At 45.4% G+C, this 24,656-nt stretch overlaps 1 protein-coding gene across 3 annotated transcripts in view; it reads right to left on the bottom strand.

Annotated features, from left to right (window-relative positions):
• The window catches only part of SLF1 (SMC5-SMC6 complex localization factor 1), a 78,286-nt gene that overhangs the window by 7,502 nt on the left and 46,128 nt on the right, over positions 1 to 24,656 (bottom strand). For all 3 annotated transcript variants that reach the window (XM_039545367.1, XM_039545370.1, XM_039545369.1), the window contains exons 12-15: positions 14,600 to 14,747; positions 2,500 to 2,645; positions 949 to 1,118; positions 209 to 342 (exon numbers count right to left, since the gene is read on the bottom strand). In XM_039545367.1, coding sequence (XP_039401301.1) covers positions 209 to 342; positions 949 to 1,118; positions 2,500 to 2,645; positions 14,600 to 14,747 — 598 coding nt within the window. The remainder of the gene's footprint in view (positions 1 to 208; positions 343 to 948; positions 1,119 to 2,499; positions 2,646 to 14,599; positions 14,748 to 24,656) is intronic.

Raw genomic sequence — 24,656 nt, 5'->3', positions numbered from 1 at the left:
AATAGAGAAAGCAGCTTTATTTCACCATGTACAAAATGATTTCTCTCTCAAATAAATGTTGAAAACAACAAATATGATACACAAGGACATATTTCTTGGGTTTGGGACATCACTTTAGCTCAGCATTCATCAGGGCAAGTGTATTAAACCTGAAAGTACTGACTGTAACCATATGAAATTTTTATCATAAATTAGATATACAGAATACCTTTAACATTAGTCTTGTAAAAGTGCATCTCTTCATCCAAAGGGTGATGATTCTCTTTGGTGTTTGACACCTCAACTTCTGCTTTCGTCCTTAACTTCTTTGATAATGGAGGGAATTTACTGAAGATCAGTTCACTAAACAGAAATCAAGCAATGACAAGTATATTTTTATTAAACTAATCTTTTGGGAAAATTATTAAATGTATGTACATATTATATACTCCATACATACAATGTATGGAGTATACATACATACAATGTGTGTTTCTGAATTAGAGAGTCTGAAATTTAATCTTAATTAAAAACAACGAGGAGTCTGGTGGCACCTTAAAGAATAATAGATTTACTTGGGCATAAGCTTTCGTGGATACAGACTAACATGGCTACCCCTCTGATACTTAATCTTAAGTGTATTTTAAAAACATTTGGCGAAGTACATACTTGTTAAAAGCAGTAATTATATGGTAAACAGACTTAAAAAAAATAATTCTGTGAATACTTACATTTTCCCATTATTAATGTAAAATGCTTCCCTAGGGAAATGAACGTGCATCAATATACATATAAACCGAGAGAGGAAAAAACCTACCCAGATGTGTTACAAGTTTAAAATGGAGCTTTCTGCCAGTCACAGTAATTTGCAGACAACAACACAGGTCACATAAAGTTCAAGAAATGTGTCAGGTCAGAAGCTGTCCCCCAAAGCAGAATAAAACTGGTGATGTTATAGGTATTACTTACGGTAGATCAGGCAGCCGTTTGGCTTGGTTCTGCTTATCACCATTTAGCATCAGTAATGCCCTTTGAGACTCAGGGCAAGGCCACTGCCCTATTTTCTTTTTCTTCACTTTCTGCACTTCCCCAGTCTCATGCATACTTACTTCTCCTAAAGCAGGCAAACAGGAACAAACCTGTTGCAAAAATAATATGTTTGTTACAATTTTTATGACTTGTTTAGGAAAAAAGAAGTACTGCTTAACTGGTAATTAGAAATTACAATTCATTTTCCCTCCATCTTTTCCTGCATTTACTCTACTTAAGACAGTCTCCTACCACAATCACATTACTACACCCACTACTTTAAAAAAGTTTAAGAATGTTTATACAGTTAAGGTGGGACTACTTAGGTAGCAAGATACTACTCAATAGGAGTTCAGGTGGCAAAATTAGGCCAGAAATTAATACCACCCTGGGGAGAACAGGGGAATCTCCATGAGGCCAAGAAAAATTTGCAAAAGGAATGAGAATTTGTCTTATGCACTGAAAAAAGGTTTCCATTTACTCTACTGTGCAATTGTCATATGAAGACTTAATAACGCTGACTATGTTATATAAACATTAGTAGAGTTTTCTATTGTGTATGTGTTGATTACACGTTAAAGCTAGCTCGTACATTCATTTCTTGGCTTGTTTTGTCAGCTTACATATGTCTTTCCCCAGTGCTCCGCTTAAAGACTATTTATGGTGAACAATGCATTAAAAAGTTCCAACCTATCTTGAATTCTTCTATATCCATATGTAAACTGAAGGCAACTGTTCTGTATAGAAGATGTGCGAAGCTGTCTGACTTTGAATCCATCCTCAAGAATTTAGGGGCTTAGGCTGATTTTCCACTTTAATAGAGCTCCACTCTGTACTGCCCCCTCCTCTCACTGTCCTGCCCTTGCCTTGACTACAACATATCCTTTGAAGACATTCTTGACATTCCCTACCCAAGCACCAGAAATTGTGATGTGAAGGTAGCAACTTTGACAGAAGCAGAAGAACATTAACAGGAAAATATTTAGCTGCAACACTGCTGCCCTGAAGCATGAAACAAAGTTGTGTTTGTGAAGAATATAGTGGATAACCTTAAAAAAAAATTGCCTTTTTTCAGTATTGACTTTATCAGACAAAATTGGGCATATTCCTATACCTGGAATTTAATATTGCAATGAAAAAAGATTATTCATAATGTTTTTCACTTTATCTGATGGTATAGGCTGCCACATTAATAAGACAGTTGTCACTAAGAATTGCTTGGTAAGCAAAAAAAATCATATCCATATTTGAACTATGATCTCAGACCTGTGGCAAGATAAACCCAATCCTAATATTATTTTTCATTTAAATGCTTTAAATTCTCCAAGGATGGAATGCCACACAGGCAATGTATATCTCCTCTAACTGTGGTGTAGAACAAGGAGAAGGCAAATAAGTAAGAATTATTGGTTTCCAGAATTCCATCTCATTAGTCTGTTAGATTACATTCCAAAATGTAGTTCAGTATCAAGCACTACAAATGCTACTTACTATTTTGTGAAGAGAAAGAGGTTCGGCAGAAATAGTCATGTTCCTCCGTAAACATAAATTTTTAAAGACTGCCTCTGCAACAAACATTTGAAGCCAGAGAGATGGTATGGAACAAATGAACATTTTTAATTCCTGTGTTGAAAAGTCTAGGTTGGGGAAAAATTAAACAAACAAAAAATAAAATAAAAGACAGATACAATACACGAGCCCTATCAATGGAGGTGAAATCATAGTTCATGCCCCCGATGGATTTCTTTCCTACTACTGCTAATCCATAAATTAAATTACACCTCTACCCCGTTATAACGCCACCCAATATAACACAAATTCAGATATAACGCAATAAAGCAGCGCTCCGAAGGGGCAGGGCTGCACGCTCTGGCGGATCAAATCAAGTTCGATATAACACAGTTTCACCTATAACGCGGTAAGATTTTTTGGCTTCTAAGGACAGCGTTATATCGAGGTAGAGGTGTACTAAAACTGCCAATTTACAAAAAAAACATATAATCTAGTAGCTAACAAGCATAGTTTTTGTGACACTGCTCATCAGGTTTTAAAAAGTGAATCTGCTTAAAATATTAAATCAGTCTTTTATTTAAAAATGATTATCTCTGATACAATCTGCATAACAGTTATGCTAAGATTTTTGAAAAGGAAAGTATTTATTCAAGGAAGTTACACTAGTGATAATCTTCAGAATTTCAGATGGGACAATATAAATACCATCCACATTTAAAAAAAAAAAGTATGAAACATTAGCCCAAAAGGCATGTAACAAAAGCAACACGGTGCAGTAGCAAATCCTGGATGAATGTTATACTGTCATGATGCTGACACATATGTTAATGTGATTCAATATCAGAAATGTCCAATGATTGTAACAAAGGTGGAGAGGGGAGCTAACTCCCCTCCCACCAAACATGCTCAACATTATTTATAACCAAATCTTTTATCACCTGTTTTGAAAAATTTCATATTCCATATGAAGGCATTTAGAACACTTTCCCTCCTCCCTCAAATTAATAAATTAGATGCTACATTTGTATACAATGTGTATTTGGTTAAAGTAACAAGGTTTTTTATTAAGTTGAGGGTATGTCTACACGGTGATAAAAAAACAAAAACCCAGCACTGACTCTCAGAGCCCAGGTCAGCTGACTTGGATTCATGAGGCTTGGGTTGCAGGGCTATAAAATTGCCGTGTAGAGATTCAGACTTGGGCTGGAGCCTGGGCTCTGAGACCCTCTGCCTTCGTGGGGTCTGAGATCCTGAGTTCAGGATCCCAAGCCCAAATGTCTACACAAAAATTTTATAACCCTGCATCCTAAGCCTCATGAGCCCAAGTCTGCCGACTCGGACCAGCTGCAACAGGTCTTTTATTGCAGTGTAAATGTACCCTCCGTTTTTGTGTAAAGGATCTTCATTAGAGGAGGGCAAGTGGATTTAGAACAGAAATGCCTTTCCTGGATTACTTCCTTTCTGGAAATTGCCTTTTCCCAATTATGAGATGTTTGGGAAGCCTGCAGGCAGCTCAGACCTTTCTGTGAAGCTCCAGGATTTTGCCTTACTCCTGCAGTGTCTCTAGAGGAGTACATCCAAAGCTGTTCATCCAAAGTGAAAACACTATAGGCTGGATTCTCTACTGAGATCCAGCTTCGCATCCAGCAGGAGGAAAGGGGCTGAACCCATCTCCAAGTCACCTGCCAGCTCTGCGCCTTGTTATTACCACCTCCCACTCCCCTGGTGTGGGGAAGGTGTGGAGGGTGGAAAGGGGACATTGTGGAGCAGAGCTTCACTATGCCCATCCTTCACTGGTTTAGGATCCTTAGTGGACCCTATGCCAATTGTGGAACTTACAAGCTTCCTGGCAGCAACATAAATTTTACTGGGACCAGGGCTACCCCTGAGAATCAAAGTGCAGTAATTGGCTCCCCAGCAGCCCCCTTCTCTTCTGCATTAAGCAGAGGTTTCATGCAGAAAATAATCTACCCTAAATCCTTATTAGTAGATTAAAAACATTCTTCTTAAAAGTAATGCCTTATTCTACTAGGCCACAGGAAAGACATTGTGTAAGAGCAGAAAGTATAGAGTGGACTTGGGGAGATCACTTCCAGACAGGAAGCAGTCAGATAACAAGCATTCCATTCTAGACTCTGACCTCTACCTTGTAAATTTGGGATTCAGTGAACAATAAAGAACAACAAATTGCTAGGGAGGAAGAGAGAGAGAGGTAAGCAGCACACTAAGACTTACCTCTTTCCCCAAAAGGTACTATAACATTATTTAGAGACCACTAGCTAGAGTACCTTTCTTCCAAAGGAAGCTTCTGAGAAGGAATGAAGGTTACGCCTGTGGTGCTTTATAAAACGTGTTGCTAGATAACCAGCGGATAACTTTACAGATCTTTTTCTGTAAAGGCTGACTCTCTCTCTTCCTAGTATGACACTAGTATGACAAGGTCTTTTTGGCTCTGGAATCAATTTATTGGTGGTTGAATATACTTCAGTGGTACAGCACTGAAACCCCCAACTGTAAAGTACACCTAGATCCAGGCATTTAGTGTAAAAGTAAACAGATGTTTTCATGAATTGCTCAGCTCTACTAAGCTGGATTTGAAACTTCTCTTCTCAGACCTATCACATGCCATGCATTTTCATTCAGGTATTGAGGCTTTGTGCAAAATAACTGAAGAATAATTTCCTGTTGAGTATGGAACCTGTACGGTTAACTTTCATTATGAAGGACTACCTTGTCCCTTATGGAAAAAAGTCTTCTCTTTTAAATAGAGATCTCATAGACCAGGGGTAGGCAACCTATGGCACAGGTGCCAAAGGCAGCATTCGAACTGATTTTCAGTGGCACTCACAGTGCCTGGGTCCTGGCCACCGGTCTAGGGGGCTCTGCATTTTATTTAATTTTAAATGAAGCTTCTTAAACATTTTAAAAACCTTATTTACTTTACATACAACATTAGTTTAGTTATATATTATAGACTTATAGAAAGAGACCTTCTAAGAACGTTAAAATGTATTACTGGCACACAAAACCTTAAATTAGAGTGAATGAATGAAGACTTGGCACAGCACTTCTGAAAGGTTGCCGACCCCTGTCATAGACTCTTCTTGCTGATGTAACTGCAGCCAGGAAACAGGTCTTTACTGAAAGGAACTAGATGCCTTCAGCTTGAAAAGATGGATCATAAGGGTCTGTGAATCTGTGATCAGATTCTAGGTAGAAAAGATTGTTCTAACTGTTCATTTAAATAATTAGCTGCCTCAAGATAACCTGCTGGTACTGAGGTATTTACTAGAGACTGAAACCAGCCTGAGTTTAGGTTTCTGTTTAAAATTCACTGAAAGAATGGAGATGCAATGGTGAGAGCACGGAGGCCTATATCTAGGATATCATGTAAGAAATTCCGAGGAAGTGGGGTGGCTGATTTCCTAATGCTAACCCTCCTATCTTGTACTAGCAGGGGATTCTGTCAAAACACTTACTGAGGCAGATAGATAAGAGGGCCTGCACAAGGCTAGGAGAATCTCTACTATACTGTAGGAATATCCCATTCTGTTTAGAACTTGCCACTCAATAACTGATACACCCAACTCAGTATAAACTGGGTAAAGGAGACAGCTTTAGGACAGCAGATGCTTCCTGCTGGAAAGATCAAGAGAACTGTGCAACTGCTTGTCTAAACACCATGGACTTCTTGGCTAAGTTGTGGTGACAGCTAAAAATTGGTATAGAAGTCCCTAGACTCATTACCCAGACTATCATTACTATCAGCAACCCGGGGACATTCTGGGGAGTGGAGAATTGTTTGAAGGGTGCTATTTTAGAACAATAATGATAGTTTCAATAGGTGAAAAGCCCAATGACATAGTCTGACTGAAATATGTGAAAAAGCCTCTGCCAGGTGCACTAATGTCAGAAGATCTTCTGGAGACATGATAACAATAGTGAAAGCTAGAGGCTTTATATCAACAGTTTAGCCTCTTGAGGTATAAGACTGTCTGATCTTGTCCAGATCTTGTCTTACTATGAAGGATATAGACTAGAGCCTGGAGGAGATTATTTGTCTTGTGGGGCAGGCTCAAGCTCTCAGAGGTGAGATATTTCTATCAGGACAGACTGACATTTCTTGTCAATCCTCAAGGCTGGACAGGGCCTGCAGAAAGGATGCAAAGGAGGAAACTTATTTAATTTACGTTACAGTAACTGTGGTAGGGTTTTTTTTGAGATGTGTTGTGTACACACAAACACACTAGTTTCTGTACACATGTCCAGTTCACTTGAATCTGGATCTTTTGGCCAGCAATGTCCGTTGGGAGCTGCATTGTGTCCCAAGAGACCTCAGGCCTCCAACTGAAGGCATACAGGAAGGGCTACCCCTTGCTTCTTTTGCCAATATAGAATACAGATGTTATCAGAATCCATAGTCGCAGGGAAGGGGCTAAATTTTTGAGTATTTGTCCTTATATATTCCACAGTTGGCGACTCAGAGCAGTGTCCTAGATCACAGGAGGTGGGTGCTAAGAGTCTATCTAAATAGTGTTTGCAGGAAAGCTCCATCAAAATGAGCATCAGAGCATGAGTCCTCCATTTTAGAGTAATGCTTGATGCATGTATGTACTGTGCCCCAAGCAGCTGCCCGACAAATCTCTAGAATGCGAATATTTCTCAAAGAAACAGCAGACTGAGTGTTTACCCTCATAGGTATGAATTGGCAATTCATATGATAGCTTAATACAGCTAGGGAGCCAGTTAGAAAGTCTGTGTTGAAATGCTCTATGCTTTAACAGTGTCTCCATAAACTAAGAATATTCTAGGGGATACCTCTTTATGTAAAAGAAGAGTGACCTGAAAACAGAGTGTGGATCTTAGCCTTGTCTTTATTTGAATGTAGGTTGGAGGGGAGTATAGATAAGTGGATGACCTGAGTGAAGTGAAAGTCAGAGACCACTGCTGACAAAAAGTCTCAATGACACTGTCTTCATGAACAATTGTATATGGGATCACCTTTTCTTCTGGCTGATATTATTGCTACCAGAAAGACTGTTGTAATGGAAAGAAAGAACATGTAGTTAATTGTTTGAAAGATGGGTCCAATAAACCTGTAAGAACTGCATTTAGAGCCCAGGGAGGGAGAGGTTCTCTAACTGGGGGATATAGTTAGGAATCTGTCCATTTTAGTGTGTGAAAATACAGAATAACCCTGAATTGGAGGGTGCAAAGCTGAGATGGCTATTAGGTGAAACCTCAAGGAAATCAATGACTGTCCAGAGTTCTTTAAATACAGGAGATAGTAAAATATGTCTGGAATCTGTGTCCAGGACAGGGATAAGTGGAGCTGATGTGCCCAGACCATGAATCTCTTCCATTTAGTGGCATAAAGTATGCCTGACAGAGTCTTGTCTACTGTGTATTGGTATGTTTTGTATTTCAGATTAACGGGCTCTTTCCACTATCAGCCTGCCATCATCTATACTTTGAGATGCAGGGACCATGGATTCAGATGAACCATTTGACCATGCTTCTGTGATTTCGCCTCTGGCTGAGGAAGGAACTGTATTGGAGAATAGATTCTTTAGCTCTGAGTACCAGAACTGTCTCAGTTATGATAGAGCTACAAGGATAATTCTAGCAGAGTCCTGCCTGAGCTTCCAGAGAACTCTCAGGATTAATGGAATTGGAGAATCAGCTTACATCAGGTCTAAGGATCATGTGACTATAAATGTATTGGACAAGCATCCCTAACTCTGCCCCCTCTGGAGCAGAACTTTTGACACCTCCCATTTTCTCTAGTGGCAAATAGGTCTATGGTTGGATGACCCCACTTGGCTCTTGCTGATACAAAAAATTCACAGATGCACAGCCTGCTGACACAGAGAGGTGCATCTTGCTCTCCCCCCTCTGCCCCACTGCTTGTTTATGTAAAACATATTTGTAGTATTGTCAGCCATCATTTTGATGGTCAATCCTTCAAGAAGCAGGAAGAAAGCTGTGTTCACCCAGCATATGGTTCTTAGCTCCAAGACATTTTCCATGTGGAGTATTTTTTCCTGAAGAGTACACATACCTTTTATTTGAAGGTCATCCAAATGGGTTCCCCATCATCGTTTGGAGGCATACGTAATGAATGTCTTTGATTGTAATGGAGTGGAGACTGGCATTCCCTCCTAGACTTTTAGAGGATCCTTCCATCAATTTAGTGATGGCAGAAATTCTGGTGAAACATGTACTAATATATCCAGGTGAGGTCTGACTAGCATATATACAGACTTCCACAGCCCTTACATGCAATGAAGATAGATTCTGGTCTCCCATGTTTAAAAAAGATGAAGTCAAGCTGGAATAGGTGCAGAGAAGGGCTACTAGGTTAATTAGAGAATCTACTTTACAAGAGAAGACTTAAAGAGCTTGACCATTTTTAGCCTATCAAATCAAATACTCAGGGGAGATATGATTTCTGTCTATAAATATATCAGAGGGATAAACACCAGGGAGGGAGAGGAGTTCATTTAAATTTAGGGTCAATGTTGGCATAAGAACAAATGAGCATAAACTGGTCACCAATAAGTGTAGGCTTGAAATCAGACAAAAGGCTTCTAACCAGAGAAGTGAAGTTCTGGGAATAGACTTTCAAGGAGAGTAGTGGGGGCAAAAAACTCATTTGTTTCAAGACTGAGCTTGTTTATGATGAGATTGCATACAATGCCATATTGCCCTTCAGCGACTGTTAGTCTCCCACAGTCTCCCACAGTCACAGATATGACACTAGATGAGGAGGGCTCTGAGTTACTACCAAGAATTCTTTCCAAGATATCTGACTGGTGGGTCTCACTCATATGTCCAGGCTCTAACTGACCACCATATTTGGAGTGAGGAAGCAATTTCCTCCTAGGTCAGACTGGCAGAGACCCTGGTGGATTTTAGCCTTCCTCTGCAGCATGGGGCATGGTGGTTGCTGGTTTGAACTAGAGTAAATGGAGGATTCTTTGTAACTCAAAGTCTTTAAATTGAGATTTGAGGACTTCAATAACTCAGCCTGTGGTTATGGGCCTATTACAGGAGTAGGTGGAAGAGGTTATGCGGTTTGCAATGGAGGAGGTCAGACTAGATGATCACAAGAGTCCCTTTTAGCCTTAAAGTCTATGAGTCTGAGTCTATGAAAGTGTTTAATTGGCTCAGACCCAGAATAAGTGCCAGACACTTTTCTTTTTGGGAATAAAAAAAAAAAATGAGTAAAACCACTTTCTTGAGGAACTTCTTCTACTGCTCCAAAGTTTAGCAGTGACCGCACACCCTGATGTAACATGCTGGTGTTAGAGGAGTCCTTGAAAAGGGATGAGGATGGGTTGGGTGGAGGGTCTGGAAAAAAAAACATGAAAAAGATCAAGTCTCCACCGCAGCAGAGGCAAAGTTATTTCACCGCGTACAGGAGTATAGATCCCTACGGATCATGTTGTGGCATGTGAATCCTTCAGAAAGCATAAGGCCTCATCTGCTTTAGCACTGAAGAGTTCATATTCCTCAGGTGGGAGATGTTCAAGTCTTACTTGAACTTCTTTAGGGATTCCTGAAGAGTGGAGCCACAGCATCAAGGGCTGATTGGAGGGATGTGCATGCTGCGCTTCAGCAATGAGAGAGTAAATTCTTCTCTGTTGTCCTGAAATGGGCATTTAACCATAGACTCCCAATTCACATAATCATAATTTGCCAATAGGGCTTGGCAGTTGGCAATTCTCATTTAGAGGACTGTTGTGAAATAATTTTTTGTCTAAATTTAATTTTTTGGGTTCCTTCTCTTTTGGTGTCACTTTCAATTGGCTTTGTCTCGACCTCTCATTAGCCACAGTGACAACTAATGACCCCACTATGGCGTATATATAAAATTGCTAGAAAACCTACGAAGGAACTTGGTGGCAGTCTCCTCTCTTCAAAGTTGGTGAGAGGGAGGGAGGCATCTGCCAGAGCAATTTAGACAGCTCTAAAAGTCCCTTATGACGAGTATTGCAAGACTTCCAGAAACCAAAAAGTGTGGATCATGTTCCAGAGCTTGAGTGTTTTTTTTCCTGGACTATGTCCACGGGAATCTCCAGTGTGGCAGTCATTATATATAACATGTCCTGGAATATCTTGCCTTTTAGATGTCTTTAAAACTACAGCTTTATCTGGGGATGATAAGGATATGTGAGCTGGGGCAGGATGGTTCTCTGCTTGAAATTCTTCATCAGAGCCATGATAAAATGGTTACTAACCTTCCTTAACTGTTGTTCTTCGAGGTGTGTTGCTCATGTCCATTCCAATGTAGGTGTGTATTTGCTCCGAGCACTGCCACCAGAAAGTTTCTCTCTCAATGGTATCAGTCAGGTCAGCTCTGGTGCCCCCTGGAGTCACGCTTTCATAGTGATGGTATAAAGGGTCTTGCCGACCCACCACCGCCTCAGTTCCTTCTTGCCAGCTAACTTTAACAGAGGGGTGGTGGTGGTGGTGGGGGGGGTGATGGTTGGAATAGACATGAGCAACACATCTCGAAAAACAACAGTTACGGAAGGTTAGTGACCCTTCTTCTTCTTTGAGTGCTTGCTCGTGTCCATTCTAATGTAGGTGACTTCCAAGCAGATGTAGGAGAAAGGTCTGGTGTTCATTGACAAGCAGACTGTAGCACTGCTCAGCCAAACTCAGCCTCATCTCTAGCCTGCTGAGTGATGGCATAGTGAGATGCAAAAGTGTGGACTGAAGACCATGTTGCTACTCTACAGGTGTCCTGCATAGGGACATATACCACGAATGCAGCTGAAGATGGTTGTGCCCTTGTAGTGTGTGTGGTCAGAGCTGGAGCAGGGACCTTCGCCAGGCTGTAGCATGTGTGGATACAGGAAGCGATCCACGATGAAATTCTCTGGGCTGAGACTGGGAGACCCTTCATCCAGTCTGCAACATCCACAGAAAGTTGAGTAGTTTTCCAAAATGATTTAGTCCTGTGTAGAAGGACAGTGTGCATCTGACATCTAGTGAGTAAAGTCTCTACTCCTGTTTGTTGGCATGCGGTTTCGGATAGAAGACCAGAAGGAATATGTCCTGATTACTATGGAACTGTGAAACCATCTTTGGGAGGAAGGTTGGTTGAGGATACAGCTGGACCTTGCCTTGAAGAATCCCATGTATGCAGTAAGGACCCTAATCTAGGAGACCCTTCTGGCTAAAGTAGTGGCCACCAAAAGGCCACCTTCCAGGACAAGTCGAGCAGAGGATACTTTGCCAATGGCTCGAATGGAGAACCCATGAGTCTCGACAATACCAGGTTGAGATCCCAGGGTGGGATTGATTGATGTACCTGGGGGCACAGTCTGTCGAACCCTTGAAAAACTGACTGCAGATTGGTTTTCAAAGACAGACTGGCCCTTCACCCACAGGTGACACCCAAAATTGCATACAGGTGGACTCTAATCAATGACACCGATAGCCCTTGCTGCTTCAGGTGTAGCAAATAGTCCAGAATGAAGGGCACTGATGACCACATGAGCGAGAGACCTTTCTGCACCGACCAGATAGAGAATCCTGTCTCACTTTTCCAGGTACATAGCTCTAGTGGATGGCTTTCTGCTCCCTAAAAGAACTTCTTGAATCAGTCTGGAGCGCCGAGGGGTTCAGCCATGGAGCTTCCAGGCTGTAAGATGAAGGGAATCAAGGTTCAGGTGATGCAGGCGACCAGAGTCCTGGGATATCAGGTCTGGGTTGGTGTTTCCACTGGCAGGTTCAGGAGTGTAATGAGCCAGTGCTGTCATGGCCAGGCCAGAACTATCAAAACGACTCGCACTCTGCCTGTCTGATCCTCAGCAGGCCTTGTGTATGAGAGGAATGGGTGGAAATGAGTAGAACAGATGACCTGTCCAAGGCAAGAGGAAAGCGCCTGTCAAAGATCCTGGACAGTGGCCCAGGAAAGAGCAGAATTGGAGACACTTCTTGTCAGGGCCAGCTCTAGCATTTTTGCTGCCACAAGCACAAAAAAAAATAAAAGCTGTGATCGGCGGCAATTCAGTGGCAGGTCCTTCGCTGGGAGAAGGAGCAACGGCCCCACCACAGAATTGCCGCTGACCGTGCTGCCCACACCCTTCATTGGCCATCCCAGGTACCTGCTTGCTATGCTGGTGCCTGGAGCCAGCCCTGCTTCTTGTTGTGCATTGTTTCAAAGATCTATTTGGGGCACTCCCCACTTCTGAAAGATGACTTGGGCAGATGGACCACTCACAATGGTTGGAGAAGACCCTGCTGAAATGATCAGCTAGTTCATTCTGAGAACCTGGCAGATAGCCCACTCTATTCACCTCGAGGCCTCCTATGAAAAATTCCCATAAGCACAGTGACTCCTGGCAAAGGTGAGAGGAGTGTACTCCATCTTGCCTGTTGATATAGAGCATGGCTGTTGTTTGTAAGGACTGACAAGCACCGGCCCGTTATGTGGGGTAGGAATGCTTGGCAGACCAGGTAAACTGCCCTAAGCTCCCTGATGTTGATGTATAACAAAAACTCTTCTGGAGACCAAAGTTCCTGAGTCCTGAGGGACCCCAAGTGAGCTCCCCATCACATTGCCAACATGTCTGTGACAAGGGACACTGATGGTTGAGGTCTTGAGAAAGGGACTCCTGCACACACTGCTAGCAGGACTAGCCACCATTCGAGGGAGGTAATCACCAATGTAGGAAACTGTAACTGAGTTTAGATTATGTCAACTTGGCAAATATACCAAGGCCAGCCATGCTTGGGGGGGTCTGAGACAAAATCTCACGTGCTGAATCACAGAGGTACAAGATACCAACGTGGCCCAGGAGCTGTAAGCAATTTCTCACCATGGTGACAGGGTGATTCCTGAGGCTTTACATAAGCCTCTTTATTACTTGGAAGTGTGCTTCTGGAAAAGAAGCTCTGGCCTGTACTGATGAATTCTATCCTCTGGACCAGGTAGAAGGTGGATTTCTGCGCATTTATGAGCAGACTTAAGTACTAGAAGGTTGACAGTATTAGTCTCACATCTGCCTCTACCTGAAGTCTGGACCAACCGCTGACCAGGAAGGGTACAATGACATGCACTTCATGAACACCTGAGGGGCCGCCGAGAGACTGAACGCGAGCACCCTAAATTGGTAGTGCATATGGTTCATGACAAATCTGAGGAACCTTCTGTGTCCCTGAAAGATTGCAATGTGGAAATAAGTGTCCTTTAAAGTCAAGGGCAGCATACCAGTCCCCTCGGTCCAAGGAAGGAGAATAATGGAGGCAAGGAGACCATGCAGAACTTCAGCTTCTTCATGAATTCGTTGTGGTTTCATAGGTCCAGAATTGGCCTGAGACTGCCATTGTCTTTTGGGATTAGGAAATAGAGGGAGTAGAACCCTGGGCCTTTAGCTCTGGTGATTTTCAAATTTGTTGAAAAAAGTCTTTGGTCATTGAGGAGGGTACAGTTTGCCGAGTCTCAAGAGCTTAAGGAATAATCTGATCTAACAGATATGTCCCTAGTGAAGTCCCAGCAGATAGGGGGAGGGATAGCTCAGTCGTTTGAGCATTGGCCTGCTAAACCCAGGGTTGTGAGTTCAATCCTTGAGGGGGCCACTTAGGGATCTAGGGCAAAAATCAGTACTTGGTCCTGCTAGTGAAGGCAGGGGGGTGGACTCGATGATCTTTCAAGGTCCCTTCCAGTTCTAGGAGATTGGTATATCTCCTATTATTATTATTATATGGGGTATGATGAGACCCCAATAAACCTCCCAGGCTCTGAGCCTCTTCCTGGGCTGACAGCTTTTGCAGCAGAGCTCCCATTCTGCAACTCAAGAGGGATTTCAACAAGATTTGGAGCCTGATGAAAACAAAACCTGTCCAGCAGAAATCTGCCAGGAAAGCCTATTAAATTTTGGTCCTTGCATCAGTCAGTAGACACAAGAGTCAAACATTGCCCTTTTTATATTTTAAAATATCTATGTAATGAGATTGCACATGCATAATGAAAGGCAAAATAGTTTAACAGGAAACTTAAATAAGGATTTTAATATCTGAGACTAACATTTAAAAGAATATAAAATGTATCCCAGACACTCACCATCACATGAAATGGCAATGTAATTTGCCAGGTCATCTGCCACTTGATGCAACACGTTTCTGTCCATCATAAAGCCAGAAAGAATCCAATATTCTACTACAGTTCCAAGAATTCCAGTTAGCAGCATAGCTACTTCATCTTTGAAGACCTAAAACAGAATATGCAGTATTTGTAGAATAGACTTATGAAATACCAAAAAACCAAACCAAAACAAAAAGAGAATGGGTTGGTAACAACAGCAACAACAAAGATCCACTCCGCTGACAATTAACTTTCTCAAATACTCTACTTTCTCCAGCTCCGGTGCTAACTCTTGCAGGTAGATTAATATGATTAACACGCCATTAATTACAAGTCAATTGAACGCTCAGAAGAAAGTGCTTTACAGTATTTAAAAACAAACATATGCAAAATGAGATCAATACTTAAAGTCACACACAAAAGAGGTGGTGTAAACTCTGGGTTTAAACACATGATTTCATTTACTTCAATTAAGCTGCTTATTTACTTTATAGAAATCTTCCTCCCTTGTTGCCCATTAAAAATTTTTTTTCAAAGATATCAAATGCAAGTTTAAAGCTAAATTATGACTGACCAGACATGGGTTTGCTAGAGACAGGTGAAGATGTAAGGAGGTCCTTTGCTCCGCAGAACACAAGTGCAGGAGACAGGCAAACTCTGCCTACTAGCATTTTGGAATGGGGAACTTTCTTAATACTGCTGGTAATTCTCTGAGACCAAAGTCTGGTTGAGGATCAAATTAATATTAAAAACAATTCTCTTAGCAGAACTGGAAAGCACCAATGACTGAGAAAAAACGAGTTTCATAAATCAGATGGAGATTTATGAAAGAATAATAGAGACTATGGGACCAATCAGACTTAAGGTATCTCTAAACCAACACACACACACTCCATATATCTAAACACACAGGGACAGTCTCCACTTAGAACACAGTAAAATGAAGAAAAACCTAATACTTAAGATGGAGTGAGAAATTTTATTAAAAAAAGAGTGAGGAAGGTAGAATTGAGGAAGTATTAGTTGGGCAGGGGAAGGGTAAAAAAAGAGTGGCACACTTTTTCCCCACCTGTTACGCATATTTTATTACATAGATAAAAAAAATATTTTAAACATTTCTAAGAGAGTCAGGAATAGAAAGCAGGAGACATTAACAGAAATTAAATTTGTTTTGTTATAATTCACTTTTAAGACCCAGTGGTGTGCAAACTTTTCCAGTCACACCCCCTCTTACCATTAATAGAATCTGTCTGTATGCCGCTCCCTCTCTGCCCACTGTGGGGGCTGGCCCAGGCCCTGCTGTGTGTCCCCTTCCCCCTCAATGTTCCTCCTGAGGGGCCCAGGCCCTTAGGGGATGCACCCCATAGTTTGTGGACCACTGAGATAAGCAGAATTACTGCAGAAAGATTAAGTGATTTGCCCAAGGTCACATAAGTAGTCTAGGAATAGAGCCAGATATTTGGAGTCTTTCTCCTGTTCCTCAGCCACCTCTCCATCCTACTTGTTCCCTGATTTTTCTTTCTGGCAAAGGTTGCAGGTATCTTGAAGTGTAAGAGGGGATAACAGCTGCTTATAGAGCAAAATGCCACACACCTGCCTAAATTGATAGGGCCAGCAATGAAAGGGGACCGCCCCAGCAGTGAGGGAGGGAAGAAGACTCTCACTGATGAGGGCCACCAGGTAGCTACTCTCACCTCCCCTTGGAGTCTCTAGTGCCCACTGGCCAGTTGGAGTGGGGGAAAAGGTGCTGATTGGCCAGCTTTCTCACCACTCCAGGGATTTAATCTAGAGCAGAGACCACATGGAGCCTCTTTTGGCACTGTTCCAGAAACCTGCTTATAGAGCATATGTTAATGGTGTTCTACAAAACAGATAGCAAAGAGCTGCAGCGCAATTTGGCAGATGCACAAATTGCAGCTACAACTCCTCCACAATTAAGTATCTCACCTCTGTCCACTGCCAAGGAAAGCCTACTGTATTCTCAGATTCTTGACAATGAAATTTACTGCTATGATGTCAGCTGGCAGGACTGGCATACGTTCAGTTGGCTGACGTGATAGAACAACATTTGCATAAACTAAGCACTTCTGTTTAGTTAATGATTTGAAGCGAATGCTTCAATGCTATATTAAAGAAAATGATATCCTAACCCACTATAAGTAATGCCTATGAAAATGCATGAAATTATTTTAAATGAAAATTGCCAAAAAATAGCAAGTGTGATACTGGATCCTAGTAGTGATATATAATTTAATTAAAAAGTATGTGTATAAAAAGTCTCAGTTAACTTCCACATTAAATATAGTAATTTCTATCATGCGTGGTAACAATCACTGTGCAACTATATAGCTCCTACTTATTAAACATAATAGAAAACTTCAAACAAAAGTATTAAAATAATCTATACTGCTATTGTACAACTCTACTCTGCTTCCTAAATATTTTTAACCCTTGCATTTTTACATAGTCCTTTTGCAGTTTAGTGAACTATTTTGATGAGCAGTTTTAGCATATAATTGAAGGCAAGAATCTTACACATGATGAAGAGACCTTTTATCAATAATGATTTTGGTATTTAAAAATAAACGATGGCTTTGTAAATCTGAGTGATTCTTAAATGTTGAAATGGCAAACTCCTTTGTGAAATGCATACTTGCAAATATTAGCTAAAAGCAAAGCTCCTAGTATTCCTAATATCATTGTTTTATAAATGATATACTTATGTACCAACCTGAATTAAACTGATTACCAATACAGGAAGCTATTTGAGTATAGAATATTTATATTAATGGGAAAATAATTACAGTGCTCCAGCAGTTCCCTCAACCAACTCAGGAAGACAAGAATCATCGTCTCGCCAAAAATGGTTTTGAAGAAGCAACTATTTAAGTTAAAGCCTCTCTAAGAATTATTTAATATTAAAAAAAAACTTTTGCAAACTAAAAAACGTTTATATAAAAGCATAGGAGTGCTTGGACTTTTTGGAGGCAGAATTTGGTTTCCTGTTAAACCCTAATGAAACTGAAAACACTCTCAGAAAATGGACCGAACAGAGATCTAAAACATTAAATTTAAAGATGTTCTAAGAATCTCCTGTCAAAGACAAGTGAAATATAACTGTCAAGAAAGAATTACAACCCCAATTCGTATATAATTAACAAACTACATATTCTTAAAAAGATGCTCCTAAGGACAACCCATAAAGATACCGAGCCAATGAAAGGACCACAGCTAATTCTGATTCTAAACAAGCCTGAAGGTAGCATATTTTCCTCCGATCTCATGAAAGTAGGAGAAGTGTAAAAACTCCAAAGTGAGCACTCATCTCACATGCCCTCTCCTACCCTGCTCAAACACAGCACTCAACATAACTCATTCTGTCCATCTCTACAAGCAAGCTACCACAGACAACTAAGAAAAACAGAGAAGACACGAAGACACCAACCTAAGGAAAACCTGCCCACAAACTTCAACATGGATTCACAAGAGAAAGTTACTGAAGGTATATGTCTACACTGCAGCATAAGCCTGGGCTCAGACTCAGGGTTAAGCCCAGCCCCCTCTTCCTCTGTATACAAATCTCTCAGACTTGGTCTTGGACCTAGGGTCCTAGGACCTTGTGGGATGGAGGGTCCAAGTCCCAGTCAAGCCAAGACCCAGGGTTCAAGCCCTATTGCTCTGCACTGTAGACGCACCCCACCCTCCTGAGTCGACTCCTAGGAGTCTGACATACATAGCCCACAATAACATAGGCCAACTTTCCTTGTCCTCTCTATTACAAGAATTGCCAAATACTGCAAGGAAACAGAACCAACCTTCCTTGGTGTAGTGCAGCAGCTCGGTGAGTCAGCATTTAACCCATCTATTGCCTTCTGAACAACAAGCTTCAAAAACACCAGACCCTTCTGTGTTCACAAAGATGACTGCACAGCAGCTTCACAGTGATGGAAGTGCATCTAGATTTTGGTAAATCTCTGGTATGAGGCCAGCTAAACAATGGACTTTAGTGAGTAAGAGTACCTGGAATGACCACGCATAGCAGCAAATAGCAAAGAAGCTGGCAGCTTTGCAAATTTACCGGACCAGTGACCAATGCAGGGAGTGGATTAAGCAGCTCAAGACTGAGAACAGGAAAACCAGAGACCTGAACTGCATCTTGGGCAACTTGCCGACAAGCCTGTTTTATGAGGAATTTGATCGGGTGCTGGGCACTCTACCGAGTGCAGAGTCAACAGTGGTGCATGATGACCTGCTCAGCCCTACTGGCCCCAGATTCCAGCATGAGAGCTGACGAAAGCTAGAATCAGGCACGAGTGAGGACATTGAAGTGACTCTGTCGCTGAAACCAGTCTCAAGCAAGGCTTTGCAGAAGGAATAGCAGCACATCGTTGGGGCCATACTTGGAGGAGCTTTTTGATAATTCCCTGAAGAACAGCCTGTCATACAGCCTGCCATAGACATGGAAGGGACAGAAGCCATCCCAGAGCCTGGTAAGTTTCTGGCTCCATTTTAACGTTCATTAATATAGGAATGGGAGGGATTTCCATTCTATGAATCAATGCAAAAAAATATTATAAGCCTGGGCTAGTAGCATGAATCTGCCAATGGTGGCTTGTCTCCCTCTCCTCCCCACCAAATTGAGTTCAAAGTGGCAACTGGGAAACTCAAACAGTAAAAGACACCTTGAAAGTGAATTTTTACTGAAAAGGCACAGATTTTTGCCAATAACAACGTTACATTGCCATGCTTGTAATTATGCTGCTCTGTAATACTCAGTGGTGTAACAAACTGCTTGGAGACAGTTAGCTGTGTTGGGAGGAGGTAGTCACGTGTTCCATTTACAAATCTAGTCCATTTTAGTTAAAGGTGGTTCATGCAGTCCACACATGAATCATTTGTCCCAAATATGAAAGGGGTGTTTGAAATTTTGTTCAGAAATGTGCCGGATGTCAGGGGCGTGGGGAAGAGAGAGAGAGGTTAGGAGGATGGCTGTGGAGTTCTGTGTATTTATGTGCAATCATAACAGGCTAAGCTAGCACAGCATCATGTTGATTCCCTCATGAATTCTGACCCAGTCCCAGGTACTAATAGTTGCAAAATGTTCCTGGAGCAGGAACTCCAGATAGGTATTCACATTTCAAGGAAGGGCATATTTTCCAGGGATACCTCAGTAGCTGATCAGCCTACTCTACTCATAGATACGCTGTTCAGTCCCTATATGATAGTTTCCCACCAGCAGCTTGGAAAAGACGGTTACTCACCTGTAGTAACTGTTGTTCTTCGAGATGTGTTGCTCCTATCCATTCCAGTTAGGTGTGTATTTATGTGCAATCATAACAGGCTAAGCAGGTGTGTATTTATGTGCAATCATACCCAGTTATTCCAGCGCGTGCACGGCATCTCGGAACTTTTTACCCTAGCAACCCCGGCGGGCCGGCTGGCGCCCCCTGGAGTGGCGCCACTATGGCGCCCATTATATACCTCAGCCGGCCTGTCCGCTCCCCAGTTCCTTCTTGCCGGCTACTCCGACAGTGGGGAAGGAGGGCGGGTCTGGAATGGATAGGAGCAACACATCTCGAAGAACAACAGTTACTACAGGTGAGTAACCGTCTTTTCTTCTTCGAGTGATTGCTCCTATGCATTCCAGTTAGGTGATTCCCAAGCCTTACCTAGGCGGTGGGGTCGGAGTGAGACGTGGCGGAGTATAATACCGCGGAGCCGAAGGCTGCGTCGTCTCGAGATTGTTGCACCAACGCGTAGTGGGAGGCGAAGGTGTGGACCGAAGACCAGGTGGCCGCTCGACAGATGTCCTGGAGTGGAACATTGGCCAGGAAGGCGGCCGACGAGGCGTGCGCCCTTGTCGAGTGAGCGGTGAGGCGGCATGGCGGCACGCGAGCAAGCTCGTAGCAGGTCCGAATGCACGCAGTGACCCAGGAGGAAATTCTCTGGGAGGAGACCGGCTCACCCTTCATGCGGTCGGCGATGGCCACAAACAGCTGGGTCGAACGCCTGAAAGGCTTCGTCCGCTCGATGTAAAAGGCAAGCGCCCTGCGACGTCCAGGGTGTGAAGCTGTTGTTCCCGAGGCGAGGTATGCGGCTCCGGGAAGAAGACCGGGAGGAAGATCTCCTGGTTGAGGTGGAAGGCCGATACCACCTTGGGGAGGAAGGCCGGATGCGGTCGAAGCTGTACCTTGTCTGCATGGAAGACGGTGTAAGGTGGACCCACCGTTAGTGCGCGAAGCTCAGAGACTCGTCTCGCGGATGTAATGGCGACGAGGAAAGCTGTCTTCCAGGAGAGGTAGAGCAGGGAGCAGGTGGCCAAGGGCTCGAAGGGGGGACCCATCAGCTTGGCCAGGACGAGGTTCAAATCCCAGGTCGGGGCAGGACGCCGCACCGGCGGGTACAAGCGGTCCAGGCCTTTAAGGAAGCGGGAAACCATCTGGTTGGAGAAGATGGACCGACCTTCCAGCGATGGACGAAAGGCGGACACTGCTGCCAGGTGAACCTTCAATGAGGAGACTGCAAGACCCTGCTCTTTAAGGTATCAAAGGTAGTCGAGGATGGTAGGTACCGGAACTACGAATGGATTCAGACTTCGCTGATCGCACCAAAGCGCGAACCTCTTCCATTTCGCGAGGTAAGTGGAGCGAGTGGAAGGCTTTCGACTTTCAAGCAGGACTTGCTGAACTGCCGCTGAACAGTCCCTCTCCGCGTGGGTCAACCACTCAGGTACCAAGCTGTAAGATGGAGGGACTGCAGGTTCGGATGGCGGAGTCTGCCGAAGTCCTGGGTGATGAGGTCCGGCCACGACGGGAGGGGGATGGGATCCCGAACGGAGAGCTCGAGCAGCCGGGTGTACCAGTGCTGCCTCGGCCAGGCCGGCGCTATGAGTATGACGTGGGCTCTGTCCCTCCGAAGCTTCAGGAGCACTCGGTGCACGAGCGGAAATGGAGGGAAGGCGTAGAGGAGGCGATCCGTCCAGGGGTAGAGGAAGGCGTCGGACAGGGACCCTGGCGAGCGACCCTGGAATGAACAAAACCGGTGTCACTTCCTGTTCTCCCTGGAGGCGAATAGGTCTATCTGGGGAAACCCCCACCTCCGGAAGATTGTGTGGACGACATCTGGACGGAGGGACCACTCGTGGGAGAGGAACGACCTGCTGAGACGGTCGGCCAGCGTGTTCTGCACTCCCGGAAGAAAGGACGCTTGCAGGTGAATGGAGTGGGTCACGCAGAAGTCCCACAGGAGCATCGCCTCCCTGCAGAGGGGGGAGGAGCGTGCTCCGCCCTGCTTGTTCACGTAGAACATTGCTGTTGTATTGTCCGTGAACACTGTCACACATCGGCCTTGCAGGTGGGGGCAGAAAGTTCGGCAGGCTAGACGGATCGCTCGCAGCTCGCGGACATTGATATGCAGGGCGAGCTCCTGGGTTGATCAGAGGCCTTGGGTGTGGAGATCGCCCAAGTGAGCCCCCCAACCGAGTGCCGAGGCGTCCGTGGTGAGCGTGGCGGACGGGCGCGGAGGGTGGAACGGGACCCCGGCACACACGATCTCCGGGTCGAGCCACCATCGGAGGAACTCGAGGGTCGCTCTGGAGACCGTCACCACCATATCGATCGGGTCTCGATGTGGCCGGTACACCGACGCGAGCCAGGACTGGAACGGGCGGAGGTGGAGCCGCGCGTACACGGTCACATACGTGCATGCCGCCATGTGGCCCAGGAGGCGGAGGCAGGAGCGCACCGTCGTGGTTGGGAAGGTGACTAGGTCCATGATGAAGGCGACCATCGTCTGGTGGCGGGCGCGAGGGAGACAGGCCCTGGCTATGGTGGAGTCGAGGACCGCTCCGATGAACTCCACGCGCTGAAAAGGAATCAAAGTGGACTTCTCGACGTTGATGAGGAGGCCGAGCCGCCGGAAGAGGGACCGGATCTCCGCCATCTAGCCCATCACGAGTTGTCGAGATTGTCCGCGAACCAGCCAGTCGTCTAGATACAGGTACACGTGGATCTGACGACGGCGGAGGGCTGCGGCGACCACCACCATGCATTTGGTAAAGACCCTCGGTGCGGTGGAGAGACCGAATGGCAACACAGCAAACTGGTAGTGGGTGTTGCCGACCACAAATCGGAGGTAACGTCGATGAGGAGGATAGATGGCGACATGGAAGTAAGCGTCCTTCATGTCGAGGGCGGCAAACCAATCTCCCGGATCCAGAGAGGGAATGATGGTCCCTAAGGTGACCATGCGAAACTTGGGCTTGAGCAGGTACTTGTTCAGCTCGCGAAGGTCCAGGATAGGACGTAGCCCGCCTTTCGCTTTGGGGATAAGGAAATAACGGGAGTAGAATCCCCTGCCCTGCCTGTCTTGAGGCACTGCTTCTATGGCACCCACGCTCAGAGTCTGGACCTCTTGTAAGAGGACTTGCTCGTGAGAGGGGTCCCTGAAGAGGGACAGGGAGGGTGGGTGGGAAGGCGGGGGCGAAACAAATTGAAGGCGGTATCCCGACTGGACTGTTTGCAGCACCCAGTTGTCCGTTGTTAATTGGGACCATGCCGAAAAGAAATGGGAAAGGCGGTTGTAAAATAAGGGGGTAGGATCCGGTAGGGAGAGAGATGGGCCGTCCTCGAGCGTCCCATCAAAAAGCAGGCTTGGCCCCCTGGGGGGCCTTGGACGAGGCCTGCCCCTGGTTCCGCCGATTGCCTGACGGACGACGGCGGTTCTGGGCCGGTCGCCGGCTAACATACGGCCGATAGCGCTGTTGGTAGCGGGAGGGTTGCGGCGGGAAGGGCCTGCGCTGCGTCGCCGGCGTGTGCATCCCGAGCGTACGGATGGCGATGCGACCGTCCTTCAGGGTCTGGATCCGAGAATCCGTCTTTTCGGAAAACAGACCCTGGGTGTCGAAGGGGAGGTCCTGGAGGGAATACTGCACCTCCGGCGGCAGGGTGGAGGACTGCAGCCAGGAGATGCGCCTCATCGTCACGCCGGATGCCAAGGTCCGAGCCCCGGAGTCCGCGGCGTCGAGGGCGGCCATGATAGAGGACCTGGAGGACTTCTTTCCCTCGTCCAACAAGGCTGAGAACTCCTGGCGGGATGTTGATGGCAGGAGCTCCGTGAACTTCGCCAGGGACGTCAGGATATCAAAGACGTACCTGGCGAGAAGGACCGTGATGTTTGCAATCCGCATTTATAAGCCCCCTGCGGAGTAGACCTTACGGCCGAGCAGGTCCATGCATCGGGCGTCCTTGGACTTGGGCGCAGGGGCAGGTTGGCCGTGCCTCTCGCGGTCGTTGACGGATTGAACGACCAGGGAGTCCGGGGTTGGATGGGAGTAGAGGTACTCATAGCCCGTTGGGGGGGCTGAGTACTTACGCTCGACCCCGCGTGCTGTGGGCTGAATGGAAGTGGGGGTCTGCCAGAGCGTAGTGGCATTTTTTTGAATTGTCCGTACAAAGGGCAATGCCACTCGGACGGGAGTGTCCGCGCCCACCACATTGGTGATCGGGTCCTCGTCCTCTTGGACCTCCGCGACGGGGAGACCCATGGCCGTCGCCACTCGGCGAAGCAGGTCCTGGAAGGCCCGAAGGTCAATGGGCGGGGGTTCGTTGGCCGCAGCACCTGCCACCGCCTCGTCCGGCGAGGACGATGAAGATATGCCCTGCGCGATTGGCTCCGGCGCCGGGGCTGGTGGTTGAGCCTCCGCTGAGTCGTGCGGTGTGGCTGATTGGCGATCCGGAGGAGCGGAGGGCTCGTGCGGAGGAGAGGGAGGCGGCCGGCTAACTGTCGCCTCGGGGACCCTGGTCCCGGTGGTCACATCCCGCAAAGGAAATGGGATGCCCTGCGCCTCATGATGCGCCCAGGGGACCCAGTAGCCCCACTGTTCATGATGGAGTCCTTGTGGGGTCGGCAACGGGTGGGCGGTATCATCCGCACCGGAGGCCACCGATGCTGGGCGGGATGGCCAAGGCGGTGCCGAGGCGCCGAGGGATTGAACCGCTGAAGACGGGAGTCCCTCCGCCGACGGCGCCGAGGGTCG

The sequence above is a fragment of the Mauremys reevesii genome, linkage group 6 (genome assembly GCF_016161935.1).
Source record: "Mauremys reevesii isolate NIE-2019 linkage group 6, ASM1616193v1, whole genome shotgun sequence".
Classification (NCBI taxonomy): Eukaryota; Metazoa; Chordata; order Testudines; family Geoemydidae; genus Mauremys; species Mauremys reevesii.
Note: the sequence above shows the minus strand (reverse complement) of the source record. Positions and strands in the feature narration are given on the sequence as shown.